The 25,461-nt window shown below is 53.7% G+C and overlaps 1 protein-coding gene across 1 annotated transcript in view; it reads left to right on the forward strand.

Annotated features, from left to right (window-relative positions):
* Positions 1-25,461, forward strand: part of DNAAF5 (dynein axonemal assembly factor 5) — a 58,089-nt gene that overhangs the window by 22,004 nt on the left and 10,624 nt on the right. Inside the window, 7 exon segments of the mRNA XM_017894070.1 lie at positions 6,907-7,139; positions 8,879-9,091; positions 13,757-13,900; positions 15,858-16,026; positions 22,050-22,197; positions 24,198-24,348; positions 25,195-25,351. Of these exon segments, the coding sequence (XP_017749559.1) occupies positions 6,907-7,139; positions 8,879-9,091; positions 13,757-13,900; positions 15,858-16,026; positions 22,050-22,197; positions 24,198-24,348; positions 25,195-25,351 (1,215 nt within the window).

Raw genomic sequence — 25,461 nt, forward strand, 5'->3', positions numbered from 1 at the left:
CACACGTGTATACACATACGTCTGTGCACACGTGTGCATAGCCTCGCACACGTGTACACATACACATCTGTGCACACGTACATGCATATCCACGCACACACATGCACATACATATACACATGTAACATGTACATACACACACATCCCGCCCTGCCCTCGCCAACTGGCTGGCCCTGCTAGTAGATTCCCGGAAGGGGCTTCCTCCCTGTGGTGGAAACACAGGCTCTTTCGAGGCTGCCTGATTTAGAATTGGTTCAAGGACTTGGGACTGTTCCTGACTGATAATTGCAAAAACACAGTTACCCATGCCGAGGCGTGGAGAGTGTCGTTAGGCACAGAATTTTTGTTTCGAGTAGAGCAGAGTAAATTTAGAATTGAACTACAATCAGAGTCAGTGGCATAAGCACTACATTTTGTTAGAGTTTTGGCATTTTCCCCTCAAATTACTTTGCTTCAGTCTGTAGATTTGAATTTTAAATACGATTTCTCAGATTTTTTTCTACAGTATTTTAAATGTCAGATCAGAAGATTATCGGAGTCTCTTCCTCAGAAGTTTGCACTGGCCTTGTAAATGCCCTCCCTACCACCCTGCCGCCCCCCGCCTACCATGCCCAGGGTCTGTGATGCCCTGCTCACCATCCTGCTGCCCCCGCCCGTCGTGCCCAGGGTCTGTGATGCCCTCCTTACCATCCTGCTGCCCCCACCCGTCGTGCCCAGGGTCTGTGACGTCCTCCTTACCATCCAACTGCCCCCTGCCCGCCCTGCCCAGGGTCTGTGATGCCCTGCTTACCATTCTGCTGCCCCCGCCCACCCTGCCCAGGGTCTGTGACGTCCTCCTTACCATCCTGCTGCCCCCGCCTGCCATGCCCGGGGTCTGTGACGTCCCCTCCCACAGGACCATACTGCGTTCACCCTTCAGGGCTGCAGCTCTGTGAGTTTTGAGCAGCACCACCTCTGTCGCCCGCATGTGGACATCTCCACCTCCCAGAACCTTGGGCCCTGGCACTGCTGCTGTGGGCTGCGTCCTGTGCGTCCCTTCCAGGATGTCACGAGCATGAGGTCGTGGGAGCATGGCTGCTGGCGTCTGCTCCTTCCTCTCTGCGTGGCGCGTTGGAGGCTCGTGCGTGGCACCTGTGTGCAGCACTTTCCTTCTTCGTGTGAGTCACGTTCCCTCCCGGGGACAGACCATCTGGTCACCAGCAGGGCACATTCGGGTGCTTTCTAGTCTTTCACCATCACAGGTAAAGCTGATGTAAACATTTGCAGCCTGGTTTTTGTGAGAGTGTTTTATTGGATAAACACTCAGGCGTGGGACTGTTGGGTCGTAGGTACAGTCCTTACTTTGTTAGAAACTCACCACACGCTGTTTTCCACACCCTTCGCGCCACGTCGCATCCCCACGGGCACTGGACGAGCTTTCCAGGTGCCGTGGTCAGGCCAGCTTATGAAGTGGGGTTTGCTGTTTGTAGCGTGTCGGTTGGTATGCAGTGGTGGCCTGGGGTGTTTTAGTTTGCGATTCCCTAATGAGAGGACATTGGGATCTTTTCCTGTGCTGTGTTGTGCTTCTGCGCACCCATGCATCTTCTTTGGTGGCCGTTCACATCTGTCATCTATTAAATCGAGTTGTCTGTTTCTGAGTGTGGAGTTTGAGGACCCCTGCCGTGCCCTGGATGCAGGTCCCGCATCAGACTGTTTCACGCTCCGCAGTGGGGCCTCAGCTCTGGCTCCCGCTCCCCTCAGAGCTCCGGCAGCTGCCCCCTACCTCGGTGGAGGTGCTCCTTGTCCTCGGTGGACCCAGACCCTGTGCTCACCTCACCGCTCGCTCCAGGGGCCTGTCCCTCTGCTGCCATCCCCAGCCCCCAGAGGTAGTGAGCCAGGCTCGGTGGCTCTGTGGGCACCCAGGGAGCCAATGAGTGGCTGCGTGGCCTGTCTTACCTGCAAGAACGGACGGTCCGACCCTGTGGTTGAGTCGCCAAGAGCGTGAACAGGCAAAGTTTGGTAATATTTTCAGATCACGGCTAATGCAAGCGGTGCTCAGAGGTCATGACCTATCAATAAAGAGTTCACATGGGCCTGGATCTAAAGTGTAATCAGAACGCAGTTTTCCTGTTTCCTAGGAAAATAAGGTGCACATCACATAGAAATGTAATTCGTACCATATAGTTTGTCGTTAGCTTTGCAGACACAGCACAAGTTTTCGTTAACAGCACTGAAACCTCCACCTTCACAACCAAGCTTCGTGCTGGGAGGGTTGTGAGGGCATCACTTATACCGTCCTCAAGTCAGTCACTTCCCCAAACACTGTGCCCTTCTCACGCGGAAGCACACGTTCACGCCTGGCGTGTCTGACGATCGCACTGCCAGCCACCAGCCGCAGATGGCTCAGTGACAACGCTCCAGAGTCCTTTCTGCTTTGAGACTATCCCTCTGTTAAGATTGTTTTCCTTGGCAATGCCTGAGTGTAAAGGAAAGCGCCTCATGGTGCTGGTGAGTGGCCGGCCAGAGCTTTTTACACAGGAGGACAGACTTGGCTCTTCTTAAAGCCTGACTTAGAAGTGAGCAGGGTTCCCTGTGGATGAACACTGCCATGTGACGGCCTTCTCCTCCCTCCGTTCTCCTGTTCCGCCTCGGAGCTCGCACCTATTCTGCTTTACTTGTGTGTTTCATCTGTGTGTTTGGAAAGATGGAAGCTTGAATGGAAATTGTCAGAAACGTTACGTTGTGCAAAGGGGCTGGAAAAGCTGGTTAGCATCGTCTGAAGCCAGCAAGGACCCACACGTGGAGCGCTGGCCAGCTCTGAGATAGCCGGGGGTGTTGCAGAAGAAGGAACTTGTTTTCTTTTTTTGAGGCAGACTTGCTCTGTCACCCAGGCTGGAGTGCAGTGGCGTGATCCCAGCTCACTGCAGCCCCCGCCTCCCAGGTTCAAGCAACTATCCTGCCTCAGCTTCCCGAGTAGCTGGGATTACAGGCGCCCACCACCACACCCAGATAATTTTTGTATTTTTAGTAGAGACGGGGTTTCATCATATTGGTCAGGCTGGTCTCCAACTCCTGACCTCAGGTGATCCACACGCCTCGGCCTCCCAAAGTGCTGGGATTACAGGCATGAGTCACGGTGCCCAGCCTGTGTCTGCTATAATATTAAGTATAGAAAAACAGTCTTCAGAACCATATAAGGCCATGTGCTGCATAACGGCGTTTGAGTCCGTGACTGACCGCAGGGAGGAGGCTGGTGCCCTCAGGTGGTAACATCGTGTTTCTCTTGTACCTTCTCTGTGTTCGGAAACAAATGGTTACCGTCTGCTGCAGTTTCTGTGTGTAGACTGCAGTCACCTTGCTGCACAGGTTCGTAGCCTGGGAGCCTCACAGACATCGCACAGCCCAGGCGTCACCCAGCCCGGGTGTGTAGGAGGCTGCACCATCCAGGCTTGTGTATGTCACTGTAGGACATTCACATGGCGACCAAATCACCCAGCGACGTGTTTCCCAGAACACACCCCACTGTTCAGCAGCACTTGATCGTACCCAGAACCAGCGGTCCCCTGCCTTTTCACCAGGGACCTGTTTTGTGGAAGACAGTTTTTCCATGGGTGGGGCGGGGAGCAGGGTGGTTTCAGGATAAAATTGTTCTCCCTCAGATCATGAGGCGTTTGGTTCTCATAAGGAGCGTGTAACCCAGATCCCTCGCACGCACAGTTCACAGGAGGGTTTGCCCTCCCCTGAGAACCTCATGCCGCCACTGATCTGACAGGAGGTAGAGCTCAGGCGGTCACGCTCCTTCACCATCCGCTTACCTTCTGCTGTGGGACCCAGTTCCGAACAGGCCTCAAACCAGTCCCGGCCTGTGTCCAGGCCATGGGTATCCCTGCCCAGCACCGGCCAGTGTTTCTTTGGAAATACGCACAGGCCCAGGTGTCCACAAAGCTCTGTTCAGCTGTCAGCGGACCCCTCCCTGGCTGTTCTTGGTCACACATCCCTCATTTTGCAAACTTTCCAGAGTGGATCATCATCAGGAAGAAAGGTGCAGCCAGGCTTGGTGGTGCATGCCTGTAATATTGAGGTCAGGAGTTCAAGACCAGGCTGGCCAACATGGTGAAACCCCATCTCTACTAAAAATACAAAACTTAGCCAGATGTGGTGGCATGCACCTGTAGTACCAGCTACTCAGGAGGCTGAGACATGAGAATGGAGAATTGCTCGAACTCAGGAGGCGAACGTTTCTGTGAGCTGAGATGGTGCCACTGCACTGCAGCCTGGGTGACAGAGCAAGACGCTTTCTCTAAAAATTGAAAAAGACCCTTTAAATCCTGACATGTCATGGTTTTATTTCTATATTTACAGTTGCTCGGAATTTATTTTTTATTTTTTGTTTTTTATTTTCTTCGAGATGGAGTCTTGCTCTGTCGCCCAGGCTGGAGTGCAGTGGCGTGATCTTGGCTCACTGCAAGCTCCGCCTCCTGGGTTCAAGCGATTCACCTGCCTCAGCCTCCGAGTAGCTGGGATTACAGGCATCTGCCACCACACCCAGCTTATTTTTTCTATTTTTAGTAGAGACAGGGTTTCACCATGTTGGTCAGGCTGGTCTTGAACTCCTGACCTCAGGTGACCCGCCCGTCTCAGCCTCGCAACGTGCTGGGATTACAGGCATGAGCCACCGCACCCGGCCTGAATTTTTAAGATCAAAGTCTTTTCATCAATCCCTGAAGGCTTTTGCGTAAAAATCGATGAACTGATTGTGAAATTCTTGTGGGCGTGCAAAGGACCCACAGCCGCCGAAACACTGGGGAGGAGCGAGGCTGAATGGCAGCAGTGCCTGGGTGCAGGACTCACAAAACCACAGTCAGAGGCCGTGTGGTGTTGGCTTTCAGACCAATGAGCGGAACGAGAGTCCAGAAACAGGCGCCCACATGCAGACCACTGACTTGAAGGCTCAAAGACCATTTAATGGAGTCTTTTAATAAGGGTGCTGTAATGATAGGCTTACTCATATGCCAGAAAGTGAACTGGGAGTGAAAAACTTACCCCGGTTACATCAGGGGCCTGAAGGTAAAGCCCAGAACCGCAGAGCTAGGACGAAGCCTTCATGACCGCAGGCCGGGCCACGCTTCCCTGATACATCCTCAGAAGACTGCAGAGTGACAACGAAGCTTTCATGACCGTGGGCCAGGCCACGCTTCCCTGGGTGCGTCCTCAAAAGACCACAGAGCTAGGATGAAGCCTTAGTGACCACAGGCTGGGCCACACTTCCCTGGGTGCGTCCTCAAAAGCACGCTCTGTAACAGGGTAAAGCAATGTGTGGACTTCACCAAAATGAACACTTCTGCTCTTTCAAAGGCCCGTTGAGAAAACGAAAAGACAAACCAAAGACTGAGATGTTTGGAGATGTGTGTAGGGATTTGTCTCCAGAGTATAGAAAGAGCTCTTGAAACTCAGCAGGAAAACAATCCAGTTTTTTTAATGGGCAGAAAACAATTTGGAAAGACCCTTCGCCAGGGAAGATAACACAGGCGGCAAACAAGCCCTTGAAGAAGATGCTCAGTGTGGTCAGTCGTCACAGAATGCAGAGGAAAACCACACGGAAACGCCGCTGTGCCTCTCAGCCGGGTCTCAATTCAAGACTGAGCGTACCGCGTGCTGCTGAGAATGGGAAGGAGTGTGGACTGGCTCAAACACTTTAGAAAATAGTTTCTAAAACAGTTAAACGCATGCACCTTCCCTGTGACCCAGCCCTTCCACAGCTGGTATTTGCCCTGGCACAGTGAAAGCACAAGCCACACAGACTTGCCCTGGACACCATTCGAGTGCTCCTCTGCAGAAGAGCGGGCAGCAAACTGGCATCTCCCCAGAACAGGCCACTTCCCAGCTTCAGAAAGGAGCGGGCACGGGCAGACCTTAGAAAACCACGCAGAGCGAAAGAAGCAGAGAAGAAAGAGAGTGAATGACAGGCTTCCACTTGTGTCAAGCTCTAGAAGGTGCAGCCCGGTCACGGGACAGAAAGCAGATCCGGCGGTGCCAGGGCGCCATGGGGGCCGCACTGCAGAGGAGCAGAGGAAGCCGGGTGAAGGACGTGGCCATCACCCCCACCATGGTGATGGCTTCGCAGGCATCTCTCTGATCAGACACACTCACGTGTGGCGAGTGTGTTGCTTGCATCTCTGTATGGCTCTAAATGTTTTGTTTCTTGGCATAGGGTCTGTCTCTGTCACCCAGGCTGAGTGCTGGGGCACAGTCCTCCCACCTCAGCCTCCTGAGTAGCTGGGATCACAGGCGTGCACCACGGCACCTGGCTCATCTTCCTGTTTTTTTTTTTTTTAGACGGAGTCTCGTTCTGTCGCCCAGGCTGGAGTGCAGTGGCGCCATCTCGGCTCACTGCAAGCTCCGCCTCCCAGGTTCATGCCATTCTCCTGCCTCAGCCTCCCGAGTAGCTGGGACTACAGGCGCCCACCACCACACCTGCCTAATTTTTTTTTTTTTTTTTTTTTTTGTATTTTTACTAGAGACAGGGTTTCACAGTGTTAGCCAGGATGATCTCGATCTCCTGACCTCGTGATCCGCCCACCTCGGCCTCCCAAAGTGCTGGGATTACAGGCATGAGCCACCGCGCCTGGCCCATCTTCTGCTTTTTATAGAGGTGGGGTCTTTGCCATGTTGGCCAGGCTGGTCTTGAATTCCTGGGCTCTAGTGATCCACCTGCCTTGGCCTCCACAGTGCTAGGACTGCAACCGTGCACCGCCTTTGTGAATGTTCTGAATGAAAGGGGCATTTGGTAGCTTTGCGTCCACCCCGAGACTTGTTTTAAAATGGTGAGTTTGAAACTCACAGGTGTCCCTTAAATGCGATGTGCGGTAACTTCAGTTGTTGAGGTTTTGCTTGTGCATTTCTTGTTCTTTCTCTTTTTCGTTCCAGAGCATCGCCCTGTGCTGGGCTGCCGGGAGCTTGTCTTCAGGAACCTCTCCAAGATCCTCCCTGCCCTGTGCCACGACATCACAGACTGGGTGGTGGGCACCCGAGTGAAGTCGGCACAGCTGCTGCCAGTGCTGCTGCTGCACGCCGAGGACCACGCCACGCAGCACCTGGAGATCATCCTCCGGACCCTGTTCCAGGCCTGCACCGACGAGGAAGCAGCCGTGGTCCACAGCGTGAGTGGCCGCGGAACTCTAACTTGAGCTTAAGATCCTACCTCCCTGGTGTGCAGGGCCTGAGGCTGTGACAGACACAGTTGGGACAGCCGAGACAGCGTACCCCTCACCCCCAGGCCGCAGCCCCTCCCCACGCCCGGCCCCTGGGAACCACCGGTCTGTTTTCTGTACCTGTTGGTAACGGCATGTTTAGGGTGAACCCTCCATGCTGGTCTTCAAGCACACTCTGGGGCGCAGTGCCGGGTGCGTGTTGTGTAAACATGTCGTGCGCCAGACAGGGACCAGGCTGCTGACTCAGGACCGAGATGCCCAGAGTTCAGGATTGACATCCGGGCTGTCCTCAGAGGCCTTCCAGGCCTCACAGGGGCTGTGGGGGCCCCCGGCGGGGGGGAGGGCACAGCCTCAGGTGTCCTGTGAGTGGCATCCGTGGTGCCATCCTTTTTCTCACTGCCTGTCTGCACTCAGCGGTGGTTATTGCCTCGGCAACAGTGGGTACGCACAAGGGAGTCCCATGCTCGGGCCACTCCTGCTCACTAGGCCGGGCCGTGCTGACCGTCACCACCGTGAGGACTTCACACCCGCCCCACAAGGACACTTCCTAGTGCTCAGGAGAACAACTAAAGCTTTGACTTGAGGTTTCAGTTCAAAATATCCTCATCTTGAACCTTAAATTCCATTGCAAGGAGGCCTTGCCAGTAGCTTTTACTTTTAGTGGTCCAGGTCACTGTTACTAGCTGGGCGTCGTGGCGTGCACCTGTGGCTCCAGCTACCGGGAGGCTGAGGTGGGAGGATCACCTGAGCCCGGGAGGTCAAAGCTGCAGTGAGCTATGATAGCGCCACTCCTCTCCAGCCTGGGCGACGGAGTGAGACTGTCTCAGATAAAACAAAAAAATCTAAATCATTATGACTGATTTAAAGTAAATGTTCCAGTTTCCATGTTATTTACATGTCATGTTTCTATTTTTCAAAAACTACCATGAATTTAAAATTGTCTGTAGTCCTCTGTGGAATCTATGGGAGAGCAAGAGACACAGGGGGCGAGGCTGAGACAGGACAGAGACGTGTGTGATCCGCTGTACAGTCCCCAGGGGGTGAGGCTGAGACAGGACAGAGACGTGTGTGTGATCCGCTGTGAGTCCCTCGGTGCAGAGCGGCTGGTGTGTGATCCAGTGTGAGTCCCACGGTGCAGTGGGGCTGGTGTGTGTGATCTGCTGTGAGTCCCACAGTGCAGAGGGGCTGGTGTGTGTGATCCGCTGTACAGTCCCACGGTGCAGAGGGGCTGGTGTGTGTGATCCACTGTACAGTCCCACAGTGCAGAGGGGCTGGTGTGTGTGATCCACTGTAGAGTCCCACAGTGCAGAGGGGCTGGTGTGTGTGATCCACTGTACAGTCCCTCGGTGCAGAGGGGCTGGTGTGTGTGATCCACTTAGGGATGGGAAGGTTGGGTCCCTGGCGTCCGATGAGGGGCGTGCGGTGAACCCCGCAGCTCAGACACAGCCTTCCTTTGAGCTGGACTTCGCTGCCTGGTGGGCCGTGTCCAGCTCACTGGCTGTGAGCCTGGCCTTGGGGACGTTCTGAGATCACACAAGGACCCTTGTACCTTTCCTGAGGGCTCTGAGCAGGTGCCAAGGACTCACTCGGCCTAACACGGGGCTGTCTGGGGACCACAGCGCCGAGAGCGGGAGCCCGGTGAGACCCTCGGGTTTGGCTCTGAGTTCTCTCCTGTTTGTTTCTCGCAGTGTACGAGATCCGCAGAGCTCGTCGGGACGTTTGTCAGCCCCGAGGTGTTTCTGAGGTTGATCTTATCGACACTGAAGAAGGCGCCCTCCGCCTCCGGCCTCCTGGTGCTGGCCTCCGCCATGCGGGGTTGCCCCCGAGAAGCCCTCCAGCCGCACCTGGCAGCCATAGCCACGGAGCTGGCACAGGCCCACATCTGCCAGGCGTCTGAAAACGTAAGAGCGCTTGGGAAAGTGGGGAGTGGAGAAGAGGAGCCTCCCCTGCCCGGCCGTCTGCCATCGTAATGACATGTTTGTGGGTCTGCCCCATGCTGCCAGTCCGGGCTGTCGGAAACACCCAGTGACGTGTCTGTGGGTCCGCCCCGTGCCGCCAGGCCGGGCCATCAGAAACACCTACGGTAGCCGGGGTACCCTCGCTGGCACCCCTCATTCCAGGGCCTCCTCCTGCACTGTGCAGAGCTCCAGCCCTAGCCCCAGCTCCAGCCCCAGGCGGCTGCTCACATTTACATTGGTTGCTGCACATTTCTTGGCCACACTGGCCATGGTTCTGGCCACGGTTCACGTGTTCGATGACTCAGGAGGTGTCCACGGTGGGGACCGCTGGCCCATGCTGCTGGGGGTAGATGCGGGGTCCGCATCGTCCCACCCCTGAGCAGCATGGTCGCATGTCCTCCATCCCACCCAGTCCCCACGGTACCTGCACAGATCGCGCGTCCTCGGGGGCACCAGCAGCCTGTTCCCCATCAGCCCTGCCTGGTGTTCCGATCTGTGCTTCACACAGCCCAGCTGAGGATTTGCCAGAGACATTTGTTTAATTTTAAATTGAGCAGCAAATCCTTGAGCTCAGAAGCTGGAACAGCCTGGGTAGTTGGACTTAATTGTTTGGAATAATCCATAATTGTTTTCTATGGAAGAAGAAGTGATGATTTTGCTTTGGTTTGGTGGCGAGTCGTCCCTGTCTGTGTGTGTCGGACCCAGCACCCCAGATCTTTCTAGGACACAGGGCGGCCCCCACCGGGTAGCCGTCCCATGCAGGGCAGACCTCAGCTCGCCCCTGGAGGCCAGCACTTGCTCCGGCTTGATCATTTCTGGCAGCTTCTATGGCCCCAAAGCTGGCCTGGGGCACGGGGACTTGCCCTCTGCTCTCAGCCCGGCCCGTCCTGTGTTAGGCTCCCTCTCTGTCCTCAGAACGAGAGGTGGGGCTATTAACAGTCATTTTTGTGAACTGTTTTAAGAAACCTGTAAGCAGTTCCTGGAATACACAGAGGGAAGGAAACAGAGCTGGGGTCAGGAAGGGAGCGGGGGAGGGAGCCGGACCATGTACTCATGGTGTTTCAGCCACGTTCCAGCTTTTCCCAAAACCTGTTTTTAACACATCATTCGATCTATGTCAGTTCTGCGCTTTACTCACGAGGGGTTATGAGGATGGCTTTGATTTCTGTATATAGATTTGCAAGCCAGAAGCATTTTTCCCTAGAAGGTCATAGCTTGAAAATGTGCACAGGTGCCTAAATCTGTATCTCACAAACTTTATAGCAGAGAAAGTGAAGTTTTCACGTCTCCATGTTGGTTACAGGAAAACGGAATTGTGTCGTCCCACAGTTGTGTGTTTGGCTCCCCATCTTCCAGTTTTATCGAGGAAAAATTTACTCATGATCTTTTAAACAGAGACCTCTTTCTGACAAAGTCCAGTCACACAGGACCCCTGGGGAGCCAGTCCCAACCTTCCAGGCTGCGAACGTGTGTCGGCCCTTTGGCCAAGGAGCCAGTCACAGTGAAAACCCAAGATGTACATTTCACTCCTTCCTTATTTTTATTTTTTTGTTTCAGAGCGATCCTCCCACCTCAGCCTCCTGAGCCACTGGGACTACGGTTGTGCACCACCACGCTGAGATAATTTGTTTATTTTATTTATTTTTGGGACAGAGTCTTTCTCTGTCGCCCAGGCTGGAGTGCAGTGGTGCAATCTCAGCTCACTGCAATCTCCTCCTTCCAGGTTCAAGCAATTCTCCTGCCTCAGCCTCCCAAGTAGCTGGGATTACAGGTGCCCACCACCACGCCCGGCTAATTTTTGTGTTTTTATTAGAGATGGGGTTTCACCGTGTTGGCCAGGCTCGTCTCGAACTCCTGACTCCAGGTGATCTGCCCACCTCAGCCTCCAAAGTGCTGGGATTACAGGCGTGAGCCACCGCGGCTGGCCCCATTTTACTCCTTAGCAGACTTAAATTTTTGGCAAGAAAGGGTGAATGCACTTAGGTCTCCGTCAGAGTCAGGCCCATGGCTCTGTGCTCTTCCCATGGCCGGCCGGGTTTTGTTTGTGTCATTCAGGAAGTCGATTATGTTTCCCGCAATTATTCTCCAGTAGCTTTGAGAACAGGTTAAAAATGTCTTTCAAGAACAAACTGAAATTGTTTTAAAAGGCCATGTTCAAACAGAAGTCCGTGAAGATGTATTCTAAACTGAGCCTGGCTTCAACCCCCTACCCTGGGGTTCACAGGAAATGGTTTTAGCAGTAGGTACTTCCAGGTGTCTTGGGCCCAGCAGGGCCCCTGGAGCTCAACAGAGGGGAACTGGAGTCTCCTGGGAAGGAGTTTAGGACAGGTAGGCGCCTAGAGTGAGGAAATGGGTAACTCACCAATTCGCTTCTCACGCAGGGAAGCCAGCAGTTCTGGGATGCCCTTGCCATTGTCGAAACAGAAGTCTCTTGTGCTTTTCTGAATTAAAAACTTTCCAATCTTAAATAACATTGTTTCAGAAAACAATGTTTGAAATACTCACTATTTCAAGAAATACTGAGAATTATTTCTTGCTGTATCTTTTTTCTTTTTCATTCTGTGTGTGTGTGTGTGTGTGTGTATGTAGGCAGACACTGAAAATCATCTGGTCAAATATAGAGAAATCTATAAATGTGAAGTCTTGTCAGTTCCTCAGAGACAGTGCCGCATTTGTGGCAGGAGGGTGGCGCTTGCTGCAAAGGATGCCTGGTTCCCCGTTTGTTCCCATGCTCGGAGGCACGGTCAGCCAGGAGGGGCCGTGTCTTCTAAATGCACCTTCCCTTTTTAACCGAAAAGATGATAGCTCCTGAAATGTACATGACAGGTCATTCCAGAAAGTAGCCAGATAGTGTCCTCAGAAGTCAGCCAGTCAGTGCAGGCCTCGGAGAAACGGCTGCAGGAAAAGTCAGGAATGGAATAAAAACAGAAATCCGTGGCTTCTGTGGGAGTTGGGGCCACGACGGGGCCACGCAGCTCCACCAGCTCTGAAGTAGACGGGGCCACGCAGCTCCGTGTCTTCTGTGGGTCAGAGCGGGGCCGGGGTGCAAGGACGGAATGCTGCTGTGGTATAGCGGGAGTGTTTTGTTTGGCATTTCGTGATTTACATCACTGGGGAATGAGGCTTAGAGTTTTAGAACTGATTAGGAAATTTAGAGCCAACCTATTGTCTAGCCAAATAATTGCCAAACTTTTTTGAGTTCACACCCCTATTAGTAAGAAGCAGTTTAAACATAGGCCTCCGATATATGTACACTGTTGATAAATCACGTTTAAATTACATACGTAACCACTGTCCTCACTGTGTACTTCATGAAACATACATCAGATAGACATTAGAGGGATATTATAAGAAGTAAATACAGGCCAGGCATGGTGGTTCTTATCTGTAATCCCAGCACTTTGGGAGGCCACGGCAGGAGGATCACTTAAGCCTAGGAGTTTGAGGCTGCAGTGAGCCACAGCTGCACCACTGTACTCCAGCCTGGGCAACAGAGCAAGACCCTGTCTCTGAAAAATAAGCTAAAATTTGTTTAGAAAGAAGTAAGCATACACAAAGCCCATAGGAATCCTTGGGTCCAGCACACGGCTGCTGTGTTGCGGGCTTCAGATCCTGGCTGATTCACAGTGGATGAGGCTGGGGCCGGGAGGGGAAGCCATTCAACTGGCGCAGCCTTAGGTGCAGAGCTGAGACTCCACCTCCCCATCAATCAGGAAACACTTTAAACCATAGAATTTTGTCTTTGTGAAAACTTGATGTTATAGAAATATCCAAAAATGCACGGAAGAGGGGCAGGCAGCAGAGCGAAGATCCGCTGGCTTCCGTGCTGGCCAGCCCTTTGCATTCATGTTCTGCCTGCCTGGGGCCACTTTGGAGGGTGGGGAGAACTCAGGCGTGTTAAAAAGCAGATAATGCAACACGCCGTCATTTCTCTCACAGGTACCGTGGTGTGCATCCCTAACGCGGCTTCTTAACCACATAGCTGAAGTGCCTGTTCCCATTTCACAAAATAAGCACAGATTCCTTAGCTCCCAGTCTGTGTTCAGTTTTCCCGTCGTCAAGCACGCCCTTCGTGGTTGATGTGCCAGCGCTTGGGGGCTGTCCCTGCGAGGGCTCTCCCATGCCCGCTGCCCCTTGTGAGCCATAGACTAGGAGCCCTGGGCGGGTTCTGTCAGCCCTGGGGCTGGGGCCGGGGCAGGAGCCGTGTATTAGTCCATTCTCATGCTGCTAATAAAGACCTACCAGAGACTAGGTAGTTTCTAACGAAAAGAGGTTTCATGGACTCAGAGTTCCACATGGCTGGGGAGGCCTCACAATCACGGCGGCAGGCGAAGGAGGAGCAAAGTCACGTCTTCCATGGTGGCAGCAAGGAAGTGTGTGCAGGGAACTGCCCTTCATAAAACCATCAGATCTTGTGAGACTGTCGTGAGAACAGCACGGAAAAACCCACCCCCATGATTCGATTCCCTCCCACAGGGTCCCTCCCAGAGCACGTGGGGATTATGGGAGCTGCAGTGGAGATTATGGGAGCTGCAGTTCAAGATGGGATTCGGGTGAGGACACAGCCTAACTGTACCAAGCCCTAACGGTGCTGCCGGTCTCTTCCAGGACCTCTACCTGGAGCGCCTGCTGCTGTGTGTGCAGTCTCTGGTGTCCGTGTGTCGTGAGGACTGCGGTGTGGCCAGCCTGCAGCTCATGGACGTGCTGCTGACAATAGTGGCCCTCGCAGGTGCCACCGGCCTGAGAGACAAGGTAAGGCTGACAGTGGTGGCTGCTGCTTGGCCTAGTGGAGCTCACAGCTGGAAGGCATCTCTCAGTGAGGGGAACTGTTTCCCACACATCCCCTCTGCGCGTGAGCCCCAGGCCTCAAGAGACCTGTCTGACCAGCAAAGACCAGGGATTGAGAACCTTGCGGGTGAGTCCCCAGGTAACGGCCTTCAGGGCAGCCCTCCGGCTGCCAGTCTATTCCGGCATCAGGGAGCAGAGACCGCTATTTAATTTTAGGGTCCACAGCAAAGAAGCAAACAAGAAATAAGATATCACCTTTAAACCTGTGCACCTGAGTGGGGTTTAATAGAGCAGGTGTCGCCAGGCGCATCCCAGCACATCGGGAGACCGAGGCGGGTGGGTCATCTGAGGTCAGGAGTTCGAGACCATCCTGGCCAACATGGTGAAACCCCATCTCTACTGAAAATACAAAAAATTAGCCGGGCGTGGTGGCCAGCGCCTGTAATCCCAGCTACTCAGGAGGCTAAGGCAGGAGAATCACTTCAACTGGGGAAGCAGAGGTTGCAGTGAGCCTGGGCTGGGCAACAGAGTGAGACTCTGTCTCAAAAAAAAAAAAATAGTGCACGTGTGACTGTGAGTCTAGAGAGAAGGTACCACGATTTCCCACTCTGATTGCAGCGCAACGTTCAGAAAGTAGTTCTCGCCCACGGGCTCCCTGTTTATGCCCAAAAATCATCTTTTTGTTCAGTGGAGTCTCTGTCGCCCAGGCTGGAGTGCAGTGGCACGATCTCGGCTCACTGCAACTTCCACCTCCTGGGTTCAAGGCACTCTCCTGCCTCAGCCAACTGAGTAGCTCGGATTACAGGTGCTCACCACCACACCCAGCTAATTTTTGTATTTTTAGTAGAGACAGGGTTTTGCCGTGTTGGCCAGGTTGGTCTCAAGCTCCTGACCGCAGGTGATCCACCTGTTTCAGCCTCCCAAAGGGTTGGGATCATAGGCATGAGCCACCGTGACCGGCCATTATGCACAAAAGTCTTTTAACTCCAACCTCCTTGTGGGCTCTTCGGGCCCCTGGAGGCCCCAGTGCCTGTCTGCCTCTCTGGAAGCCGAGACTTAGTTCTTCCTCCTGTTCTGTCTCTGTGGACAGCCCCTGTCAGCAGGTTCTCTCTGATCTGGGAGATTCACGGCCTGAACGTACCACAGGGAACCTGGTGTGGAGGAGGCTGCTGCTCTCGCCTCCCTTCTTGGGGCCTCTTTAAAAACAAGCTTTCCAAGGGGCATGTGTCTCAGCAGATGCTGTCATTGATAGGGCCTTAGATACCAGCGAAAGCAAAGTCTTTGCCTGCTGGCCATGGGGGAGGAAGCCAGGCAGCCCCAGATTCAGACTCCAGGCCTGAGGCAGTAGCCATCAGGGAGCCTCAGCCCTTCCTCTGTTCCTAAGCCCCCAAGGAGAGCAGCCAGCTAAAAGTAAAAGGCGGCCAAGGTTATCATCTCTCTCTGCCCAGTTTTACCTGGAGGTCTGGTCTGCTGGGCTTAACTCTTTAAGCCACTTGCCCGTCCGTCTCTGCCCCTCACCGCCTCAGAGGAGCCCTGCCTGTCTGGGGGGACGCCCAGCGTCCATGTAAGCCCAGAGACCACCTGTGCTGTGTGCGTCCCAGAGGAGCCCTGCCTGCCTAGGCGGACGCCCAGGGTCCGTGTGAGCCCCAGGACCACCTGTGCTACGTGTGTCCCAGTGTGCACAGTGCCTGCTTCATGATTTGCTGGGCGTTGGCGTGAATGGGATCAGGGTCTCACCCTACGCCCGTGGCTCTCACTCTCCTGCACCCTGGGCGGGACTCCCTGTGGCAGCCTCCCTCCCGGTTATCCCGGCAGGCCCGGCCCGGGTAGTTCTTACGCCTGAGGGGGATGGTGAGTCCCGACAGGCAGGCTTGAGCCCTGAGTGTTGGAATTGTCTCAGCCTCTGACTTGTAACCTCCAGGCACAGGAGACAATGGACTTGCTGGCCAGAGCGGAGGGTGTCGGTGGCTGCCAGGACCTCTATCGCAAGCACATGGGTCCCCTCCTGGAGCGGGTGACTGCGTCGCACCTAGACTGGACCGCACACTCACCAGAGCTCCTGCAGTTCAGTGTCATCATCACGCAGTCAGGTGAGCCGTCCCAGCCGGTGGTGAGCCGTGCCTGGCCCTGCCCAGGCCACACACCTGCTCCCCCGGGTGCTCAGCAGGTACCAGCACCGACCACCTGAGCTGTGATTCACTGAGGCGTGTTTTTAAAAGTACCCAAGAGTTACTCTTGCCTGTGGAGAACCAGCATTTTAAGGAGCATCACGTTGAAGACTGTGGGACGCAGCTCTTCCACTTGGCCCGGGCACACGCTTTCATGTGAAACCTTCAAAGTGTGGTTTTCCATGGCCTGTTTTGTAGCCTGGCTTCTTAAATACGTCTGGATTTTGTTGCAGAATGTAGTTGTCTGGCCACATGGGTGCTGTGTGTGTGACATGGGGGCCTCGGCCCAGCCTCTCTGAGACCAGCATTTCTGTGGTTCTCTTTGAGCCTGCGAATTGGCCACTTTCATGGGATGGACAGTGTGGCCCAGTGGGCTTCAGTGCGGGGCAAGATCCGCGGCAGAACTCTAAGGAGGCGTCTGTTCAGCGGCCATAGAGCCTTAGGACACACAGCCCGTGCTGCTCTGTGGGCCATGAACTTGCCGCGGTAGCTTTTCCTCGTTTGCCTCCCAGCTCTCCCGCTCCCCTGTGCATCTCCGAGTGCCCCCGCCTCCTGTTGGATGCATGCACCAGGGTGGTCATGCTCTGCATCTGAGGACACTAAGATCGTTCTTATGCAATCTGTGCCTGGTAGGGACTCACCATTTTTTTCTAAGACGTGGAAAAATATCCAAATTTGTTCTTTGTCAGCTGTATTCAAAACTGTTTCCAAATTAGAAAAGAAAATACTGGCTGGGCATGGTGGCTCACACCTGTAATCCCAGCACTTTGGGAGGCTGAGGTGGGAGGATCACTTGAGCTCAGGAGTGTGAGACCAGCCTGGCCAACATGGCAAGGCCTCATCTCTCCAAAAAGATGAAGAAAAAAACTGCACATGTACTTCTGAATCTGAAATTTAAAAATAATAAAATACAGTTAGCCAGGCGTGGTGGTGCGTGCCTATGGTCCCAGCTACTCAGGAAGCTGAAGTGGGAGGATCGCTTGAGCCCAGGAGTTCGAGGCTTCAGTGAGCTGTGACTGCACCACTGCATTCCAGCCTGGGCAACAGAACAAGCCATGTCTCTAAAACCAAAAAAAAACAAAGCTGGCGACTGCTGACGTGCACTCAGGGCATTAAACACTTTATGCCAGATGCTGCTCTGCAAGCCTTATGGCCGTCGGCTCATCCACCCTCACAGCCGGCCAGTGCGGTGGGAACTGTGACCCCATTTCACAGACAAGGAGGCAGAGCACAGAGAGCTCCCGAGGCAGTGACTCCAGGGCCTCCCTCAGCCTCTCTCCCACAGGCCTCCTGGGGATGGGGCCCAGGGAATTCCATTTCAGATTTTTACTGAATGTTACTTCTAACGCCCTCTTGCACCAAATTACTGCAGCCTTCACCTCACAGTCCAGAAAATTGGGCACGCAAACCCCAAGAGACTCAGCTTGCAGTGGAGCCAGGACTCGCATTTACTGTGGCTCTGGTGGCTTCTCCACCATCTGCTCTTCCTCTTTGCAGAAGCATTTCTTAAGGTGCTGGCGGAACTGATTGGCAGCTTAGAACACACATCTCTTTGGACCCACCTCTGTCATTTGCTGAAAGGCAGGAAGACTGCAGTGTGCTGTTCAGCGTCAAGAGCTGGGTATAAAACTGCATGGGGTTTTTTTGTGTTTTTTTGTTTGTTTGAGACAGGGTCTCACTCTGTCACCCAGGCTGGCTGGAGTGCAGTGGTGCGATCACAGCTCACTGTAGCCTCCAACTTCTGGGCTCAAGGGATTTTTCTGCCTTAGCTTCCTAAGTAGATGGGATTGTAGGCGCACGCCACCTGGCTACTTTTGTATTTTTTATAGAAATGGGGTCATATAAACTGCCAGACTAGTCTTGAACTCTTGGGCTCAAGCCATCCTCCTGCCTCAGCCTCCTGACTAGCTGGGACCCCAGGCACCCACCACCACTCCTGGCTAATTTTTGTATTTTTTGTAGAGATGGGGTCTCTTTACTTTGCCCCTCTTGACATTGAGGCTGATCACAAACTCCTAGGCTCAAACAGTCTTCCCACCTCAGCCTCCCAAAGTGCTGGGATTACAGGCGTGAGCCACTATGCCCGGTTTAAAACTGTATTTCCCAATGATTATTTTCTCTGAGCCCCACCTGAGCGCACACATGTGAGGTGCTCTCGGGAATCGGGGGCACAACCTCAAATATAATAAATATTTCCAACATCGCGTCCTTGGGAGTACAGATGATTTTTGTTTTCTTCTTAATTTTTTTCTGTTTTCTAAGTTTTCTCTAATGAGCATGCACTCTTGTAATAAACAGAAGACAAGGATTAAAACAATTTTTTTAATAGGAGAAATTTTTAAATTTCTCATTTACAAAAGTTCTATGGGAAGATAACTTTTAAATTTTAATTATTTTAAACATACAGAAAGGGATAACTTTCTTTTTTTTTTTTTCTTTGAGACGGAGTCTCGCTCTGTCGCCCAGGCTGGAGTGCAGTGGCCGGATCTCAGCTCACTGCAAGCTCCGCCTCCCGGGTTTACGCCATTCTCCTGCCTCAGCCTCCCGAGTAGCTGGGACTGCAGGCGCCCACCACCTCGCCCGGCTAGTTTTTTTTTTGTATTTTTTAGTAGAGCTGGGGTTTCACCGTGTTAGCCAGGATGGTCTCGATCTCCTGACCTCGTGATCCACCCGTCTCGGCCTCCCAAAGTGCTGGGATTACAGGCTTGAGCCACCACGCCCGGCCAGAAAGGGATAACTTTCTAAACTTTGAGAGGACGGGGGAACTGCAAAGACGTTGGTTTGACTACATTTGAACCCAAATAAAAGGAAGACAGACTTAGGAAAGTATTTGCAGTAAGAATGACAGTGTGAAATCTTTGTTACATAAAGCTGACACAAAATGAGAATAAAGGCTGAGCGTGGTGGCTCACACCTGTAATCCCAGCACTTTGGGAGGCTGAGGCGGGCGGATCACAAGGTCAGGAGATCGAGACCACGGTGAAACCCCGTCTCTACTAAAATACAAAAAAAAAAAAATTAGCTGGGCGTGGTGGTGGGCGCCTGTAGTCCCAGCTACTCAGGAGGCTGAGGCAGGAGAATGGCGTGAACCCGGGAGGCGGAACTTGCAGTGAGCTGAGATCGCACCACTGCACTCCAGCCTGGGGGGCAGAGCGAGACTCCGTCTCAAAAAGAAAAAATGAGAATAAAAGCATTAAGAGTTGGGCATGGTAGCCACACCTGTAATCCCAGCACTCTGAGTCCACAACTGAGCAGCCTGCTCTGATGATGGAGGCTGAGGCAGGAGGCTCACGTGAGCCCAGGAGTTGAGGCTTCAGGGAGCTGTGACTGTACCACTGCACTCCAGCCCGGACAGCAGAGTGAGACCATGATTCCAAAAATCAAAAACCATTAACTCCCAAACAAACAGGCAAAATATCCAGATTTTATAAAAAAGAGTTAATACAACTAATAACCAAATAGAGTGGGAACCAACCAGCCCTTCTAGTCATGAGGAGATATGAATTAAAGACTGTAGGGCTCCATTGTTTCATTTATCCAATTAAGTGAAATAAACAGCTTCTGCCCAGGGTGGCTGAGCTGGGAGCGCCAAGGTGCTTCTGGAAAGCCGTCGGACGGCGCGCATCTGAAATTGCCAATGTTTGGAAAACAGCGAGACATTGCGCATCTGGAATTGCCAACGTCTTCACTCCTTTCATCCAGCAATCATATTCGTGAGAATCTATCCTCCCTAAGGAAATAATTCTAATTATGGAAAAAGCTATGCACCCAAAAATAGGCATCGGGCATAATTTATAATTTAATAGCAGAGATTGGAAGTGACCCCACTACCTCATACAAAGCTAAATACATAATGGTATTTCCATAGAGGAAATGCTCTGGCAACCATTAAGAACAATTATCCTAAGCCTTTACAGCAAAATGGGAAGACAGGCGTGGTGTGATATGGAGGGAAAGTAAAGCCAGTGCAGAAGTGTCCCTGCTGCGAGCAGGAGCTCACGCTGGGCGGGCAGACACGTGGTCTGGGCGGAAGTGTCCGTGCGTGCTGGGAGGGTGGACACGTGGCCTGGGCGGAAGTGTCCACCAGCAGGACCATTACTGCTGGGAAGGTAGACACGTGGCCCGGGCGGAAGTGTCCATGCTGTGAGCAGGAGCTCTCGTGCTGAGAAGGCAAGACACGTGGCCCCGGGCATCAGGTTTGAACACTCTTGACAGCAAGTGGCCCACCCCTCAGCGCCCCTCTTACCTCCCATCCCGGGAGTTGGATGTGCCCTGTGGACATTCGGCTGTTTTCCTTCTGTATTTAAGCCAGAAACTCTGTCTTCTTTCTAGTTTAAGATGTAAAGACGGTGAAACAGTCAGAAACTGGGTCAGAAGCAGCGTGGTTCTCGTGGCAGGGCGGCACTTGGCCCAAGACTCCTGCCCTGGGAGGCTCGAGTCAGGCATCCCAGCGGCTTCAAGGCAACCCCGCCTGCCCGGCTGTGTGAGGAAGCTCTCCAAGACACCAGCTGGTCCCACCGCGAGGCCTGAGCAAGGCCTGACTTTGAGCCAGAGCAGCGAGTACATCGTGTCTCCGTGTGGCAAGGGCAGGTGGGGGTCTCAGGCCACTACCGAGCAGCCTGCTCTGATGACCGCCGGCGCCAGGAAGAAGGCTCACATCACAGGGTCCCCGGCAACGGCTCAGGGTGACACACAGACGCTTGGATAAACCAGCGGATGCTCCCTCTACACTGGCCCTGGGCCAGAGCGCTTCCCTCTGTGGCCCCAACCCAGTCCCCACCCTGAGCCTTCAGCTCCTGGGCCTGCAGACTGAGCCTGGCAGGAGATGCTACAGGGATCCTCGGGGCTGTCCTTGCCCTGTGATTCCTGGAGACTTACAGGGAGGCGGGGTGGCCCTACTGCAGTGGGGAACCCCTGGCATGTAGGATGCACAGTGCAGGCGCCCGTACCTCACACCCACTGGCAAGCAGCCAGGGTGCAGGAGGTTGGCCCTGAGCGTGGACGGGGTGACGGCTGCAACGCTGAGGGGCAGATATTAAACAACTTCCTTCACTAGAACAATTAATTTTGGTTGTTACTTCAACTATTGCTTGACTTTAATTTTTCAAAAAATTTAGAAAAGTTTAAGAAAAATAGAAGGTTGTTTTGTTTTGTTTTTGAGACAGAGTTTTGCTCTTGTTTCCCACACTGGAGTGCAATAGTGCGATCTCAGCTCACCACAACCTCCACCTCGCAGGTTCAAGCAGTTCTCCTGCCTCAGCCTCCCGAGCAGCTGGGATTACAGGCGCCCGCCACCACGCCCAGCTAATTTTGTATTTTTAGTAGAGATGGGGTTTTCTCCATGTTGGTCAGGCTGGTCTCGAACTCCTGGCCTCAGGTGGTCCACCGTCTCGGCTACCCAAAGTGCTGGGATTACAGGCATGAGCCACCACGCCCAGGTTTGGTTTTTTGTTTTTGTTTTTGAGACAGAGTCTCACTTTGTCGCCCAGGCTGGAGCGCAGTGGTACGATCTCGGCTCACTGCAACCTCTGCCTCCCAGGTTCAGGTGATTCTCCTGCCTCAGCCTCCCAAGTAGGCGGGACTACAGGTACACACCACCATGCTAGGGTAATTTTTGTATTTTTAGTGGAGATGGGGTTTCACCCTGTTGACCAGGCTGGTCTCGAACTCTGGACCTCAGGTGATCCTCCCTCCTTGGCCTCCCAAAGGACTGGGATTATAGGCGTGAGCCACCGCGCCTGGCCACATAGAAGGTTTCCATATGGAAAAGCACGACTGCTGCTTTTCTGTGATAATCACCTCACTGATTCAGAAAGAGAAAGGGGGAGGTGGTGGCCGATAGTGTCCTCTCACATGTGGGAGCACCCGTGCCTGGGCCTGTGCTGGATGGGGCCACCTCCCGTCTCCCGAGGGCCATGCACAGGAGCCTGTGCTGTGTCTTGCAGGCCCTGCCCTAGGAGAAGCCCTGCCACACGTCATGCCCACGCTCAGGGCCTGTCTGCAGCCCTCCCGAGACCCGCAGATGCGCCTGAAGCTGTTCTCCATCCTGTCCACTGTGCTGCTCAGAGCCACAGACACCATCGACTCCCAGGGGTAGGTCTGGGCTCTGCCTCTGCACAGCCCCCAGCTGGGGCCTGGGCCAGGGGTCCCCATCTCCCTCCCCAACAGCTCGCTGAAAAAGGGGGTTCCACCTCCCTCCTCCACTCTGAGTCTAAGGTGGGCCAGTTTCCTAACCACCTCCCCGACAGCGCTCTGGGCAGGGGGTTCCCCACACCCAGTCTAAGGTGGGCGTATGCAGTGACCCCTGAGCTTCACTGGCCCAGGAGCAGTTTGTCCATCCTCACTGAGTAAACACAGGCTCTCAGCAGGGAATGCACAGAGAAACACTAAGTCAAAGTCATCTCTGTGTGGCCATTAAAATTCCAGTGAATGAAAAAGTGTTAGGGAACATTAACTATTAATGGCTTATGTATTAGCTGTCCTCTGTTTTAAAAGCCTTCAGGCACTTTTCAAACCTAACAAAGAATTGATTGAATTGCTACTGATGGTCAAAGTGGTAGAAATACCTCTCTATTATCTAAAAGAACTTTTAGGTGACAGTAAGACACCAAGGGCCTAGGGCCTCCAGTTGTACGGCTTTGAAGTAAGGGCCAGAAGCACGGGTGCCCCCCAGAAGCGCTGGGAGGGGCAGTGGAAGAAGAGGCCCTGCCCGGGTGCTGCTGCTGAGGCAGCTCTTAGAGCCCTGCCGCTTACTTTGTTATGAGCAAAATGTGCTGTCAGTTGGGTCTCACCCCCACCGGTGCAGCTGCATCTGGCTGCATCAGCACCGGGACGCGCCCCAGCAGCAAAGGCGTCAAACCGGAAAGCAGTTCACGCACCGGAGCCTCACGTGGAAAGAATCCGGCGTTCAGACTTTTCTCCTTCATGACCCTCATCTCTGCTCTCGGCCCTCAGCCCGCCCGTCGTACTGCAGGAAATTTTGTTTCCTGCTTGTCTTCAAAAACTTAAGGGTTTAGAACAGACCATAGAAAGATATAAACAGAGCCGTGACAGCCGTCCAGCTTGCAGGCTGATATTTGTGCAGATACCATGCAGATAACACAGCACGGTCCAGGCCCTTCCCTCTGGAACTCACACCCGCCTGTATTTTGGGAGGAACCGTGGGGCAGGTTCTGCCCAGGAGCAGTTAACTCTGCGGAGCACAGCTTCCACATCCAGGCTGAGTTCCCAAAGAAAGTGCACTAACAGCGTCTTGTGGAAGGCGGTTGGTGTCAGGAGAAGTAAAGTGTTCAGATGGCAGTGATTTTAGTGAACTTATTAGCTATTTTAATAGGCAGGAAAGATTTTTTTAATCCGTTTGGTTTTTATTTATTCATTTATTTATTTATTTTTTGAGACGGAGTCTCGCTCTGTCGCCCAGGCTGGAGTGCAGTGGGGCAATCTCGGCTCACTGCAAGCTCCGCTTCCCGGGTTCACGCCATTCTCCTGCCTCAGCCTCCCCAGTAGCTGGGACTATAGGCGTCCACCATCACGCCCAGCTAATTTTTTATATTTTTAGTAGAGACGGGGTTTCACCGTGTTAGCCAAGATGGTCTTGATCTCCTGACCTCGTGATCCTCCTGCCTCCGCACCTGTGGCCCTCCCATCCTGCCTCTCTGAAGCCACAGCGACTGTCCTTGCTGGACGGAGAGTTATGTGGCTGGAAAGACCGCCTTTTTCTGGGGAAGGGGCTCACTGGGTGCTGCCAACACCACCGTGCTGCCCTTGCCCAGGCGCCACTCAAGCCTCCTTTTGGAGCTAGGAGTGGGAGAGGCTAAAAGTGCACCCTCGGCCCAGGGCCTCTGGCTCTCTTTCTCTGGCCGCAGGGGAGGCCAGCTGCACAGGCACCGCAGTCTCCCGGGTGGGGTTGGGTCTGCAGGAACCTCCCACTTCACAGTGAGAAGCAGCTCCTGAGAGGAGGAGGGGCCTCATGTTTTAGGGTCGAGTTCGTTTTCCTGTTTGGCTCCCCCTCAGCCCCATTCATCCCCAGACTGAAACGTTCCTTCCGAGTGCCTGTCCAGCCTCCTCATCTGCCTTCTCTGCTCCGGTTCCAGGCAGTTTCCCAGCTACCTCGAGACAGTGACAAAGGACATCCTGGCCCCTAATCTGCAGTGGCACGCGGGGAGGACAGCCGCGGCCAACCGCACGGCTGCCGTGTCCTGCCTTTGGGCGCTCACCAGCAGCGAGGTCCTGTCGGCAAAGCAGGTACGGGGCTCCCTGCGTGCTCGGTGGACAGTGGCCGGGGACTGCACAGGCTTCCCGGCGCCCGGCAGGACTCCCATAGCAGGAACTTGGGGAGGCAGCCCCTCCATCTCCACCTGGGGCCTCTATCCCAGGAGGCTCTCCCCACACTGGCCGCAGAAGGGTGGGAGCCAGCAGCGGGGCTGCGGTTCAGACAGCAGGCGAGAGCAGGAGCCAGGCCGTGGGCCCAGCCAACCCCGTGTGCTGCGGGTTTCGCTGCCGTGGATGCGCGTGGGGTTTCTCGGGTTTGCGGCCCAATGCTGGCTATAAGACCAGGAGTTGAATCCCAGGATCCAGGCTAGAGGACAGGCCGGGGCTTTCCACGTCTTTTCTTTTTTTTTTTTTTTTTTCAATGCCTGTGATGAATTTCCACGTCTTTTCTATGAATACTTCCCGCTGGGACCAGGCGTCAGAAAACAGACGCTGGTGCCCGCCCCCGTCCTGGTCACCGCCCAGCGGGAAGGTGCTGCCCCTGGGCCCGCGTGACGTGAGCGCCACCTCCTGGTGCACACAGGGTGGTGCGGTTGGTGCTCCAGCTGAAAGCCCCACATCAGTGGGGTCCAGGCGAGCCATTACCCTGGTACAGCGTTAGTGCCTCACCCAGGAGTTGTAAACAGTGTACGTATTTTTTAAAAATCAAGTAAGCAAGTTAAAAATTGCTCAAAATCTAAATTTTACAATCGAGATTCAAGCGTACTTCTTAGGTAAAGCTTTCAAGTCCCATAAGTCCTTCCAGGCAGGAGTGCACGGATGGTGAGCCCACCCCCCAGGACAGATGTGAGTCACGTCGTGTGTGTTTATCGATTGCAGATACAGGACGTGCAGGAAACACTGATGCCTCAGGTCCTGACCACCCTGGAGGAGGATTCGCAGATGACACGACTGATTTCGTGCCGTATTATCAACACGTTCTTAAAAACCTCGGGCAGCATGACGGATCCAGAGAAACTCATCAAGATTTATCCTGGTAGGACATTTCTGTTGTTCACAGCCTATGTAGATACAGTCGGCCCTCCGTATCCCTGGGTTCCGTTTGCATCCATGGAGTCAGCCAACCTCGGATCAAAAGTATCTGGG

This window comes from Rhinopithecus bieti, unplaced genomic scaffold (assembly GCF_001698545.2).
Source record: "Rhinopithecus bieti isolate Rb0 unplaced genomic scaffold, ASM169854v2 scaffold_1017, whole genome shotgun sequence".
NCBI lineage: Eukaryota > Metazoa > Chordata > Mammalia > Primates > Cercopithecidae > Rhinopithecus > Rhinopithecus bieti.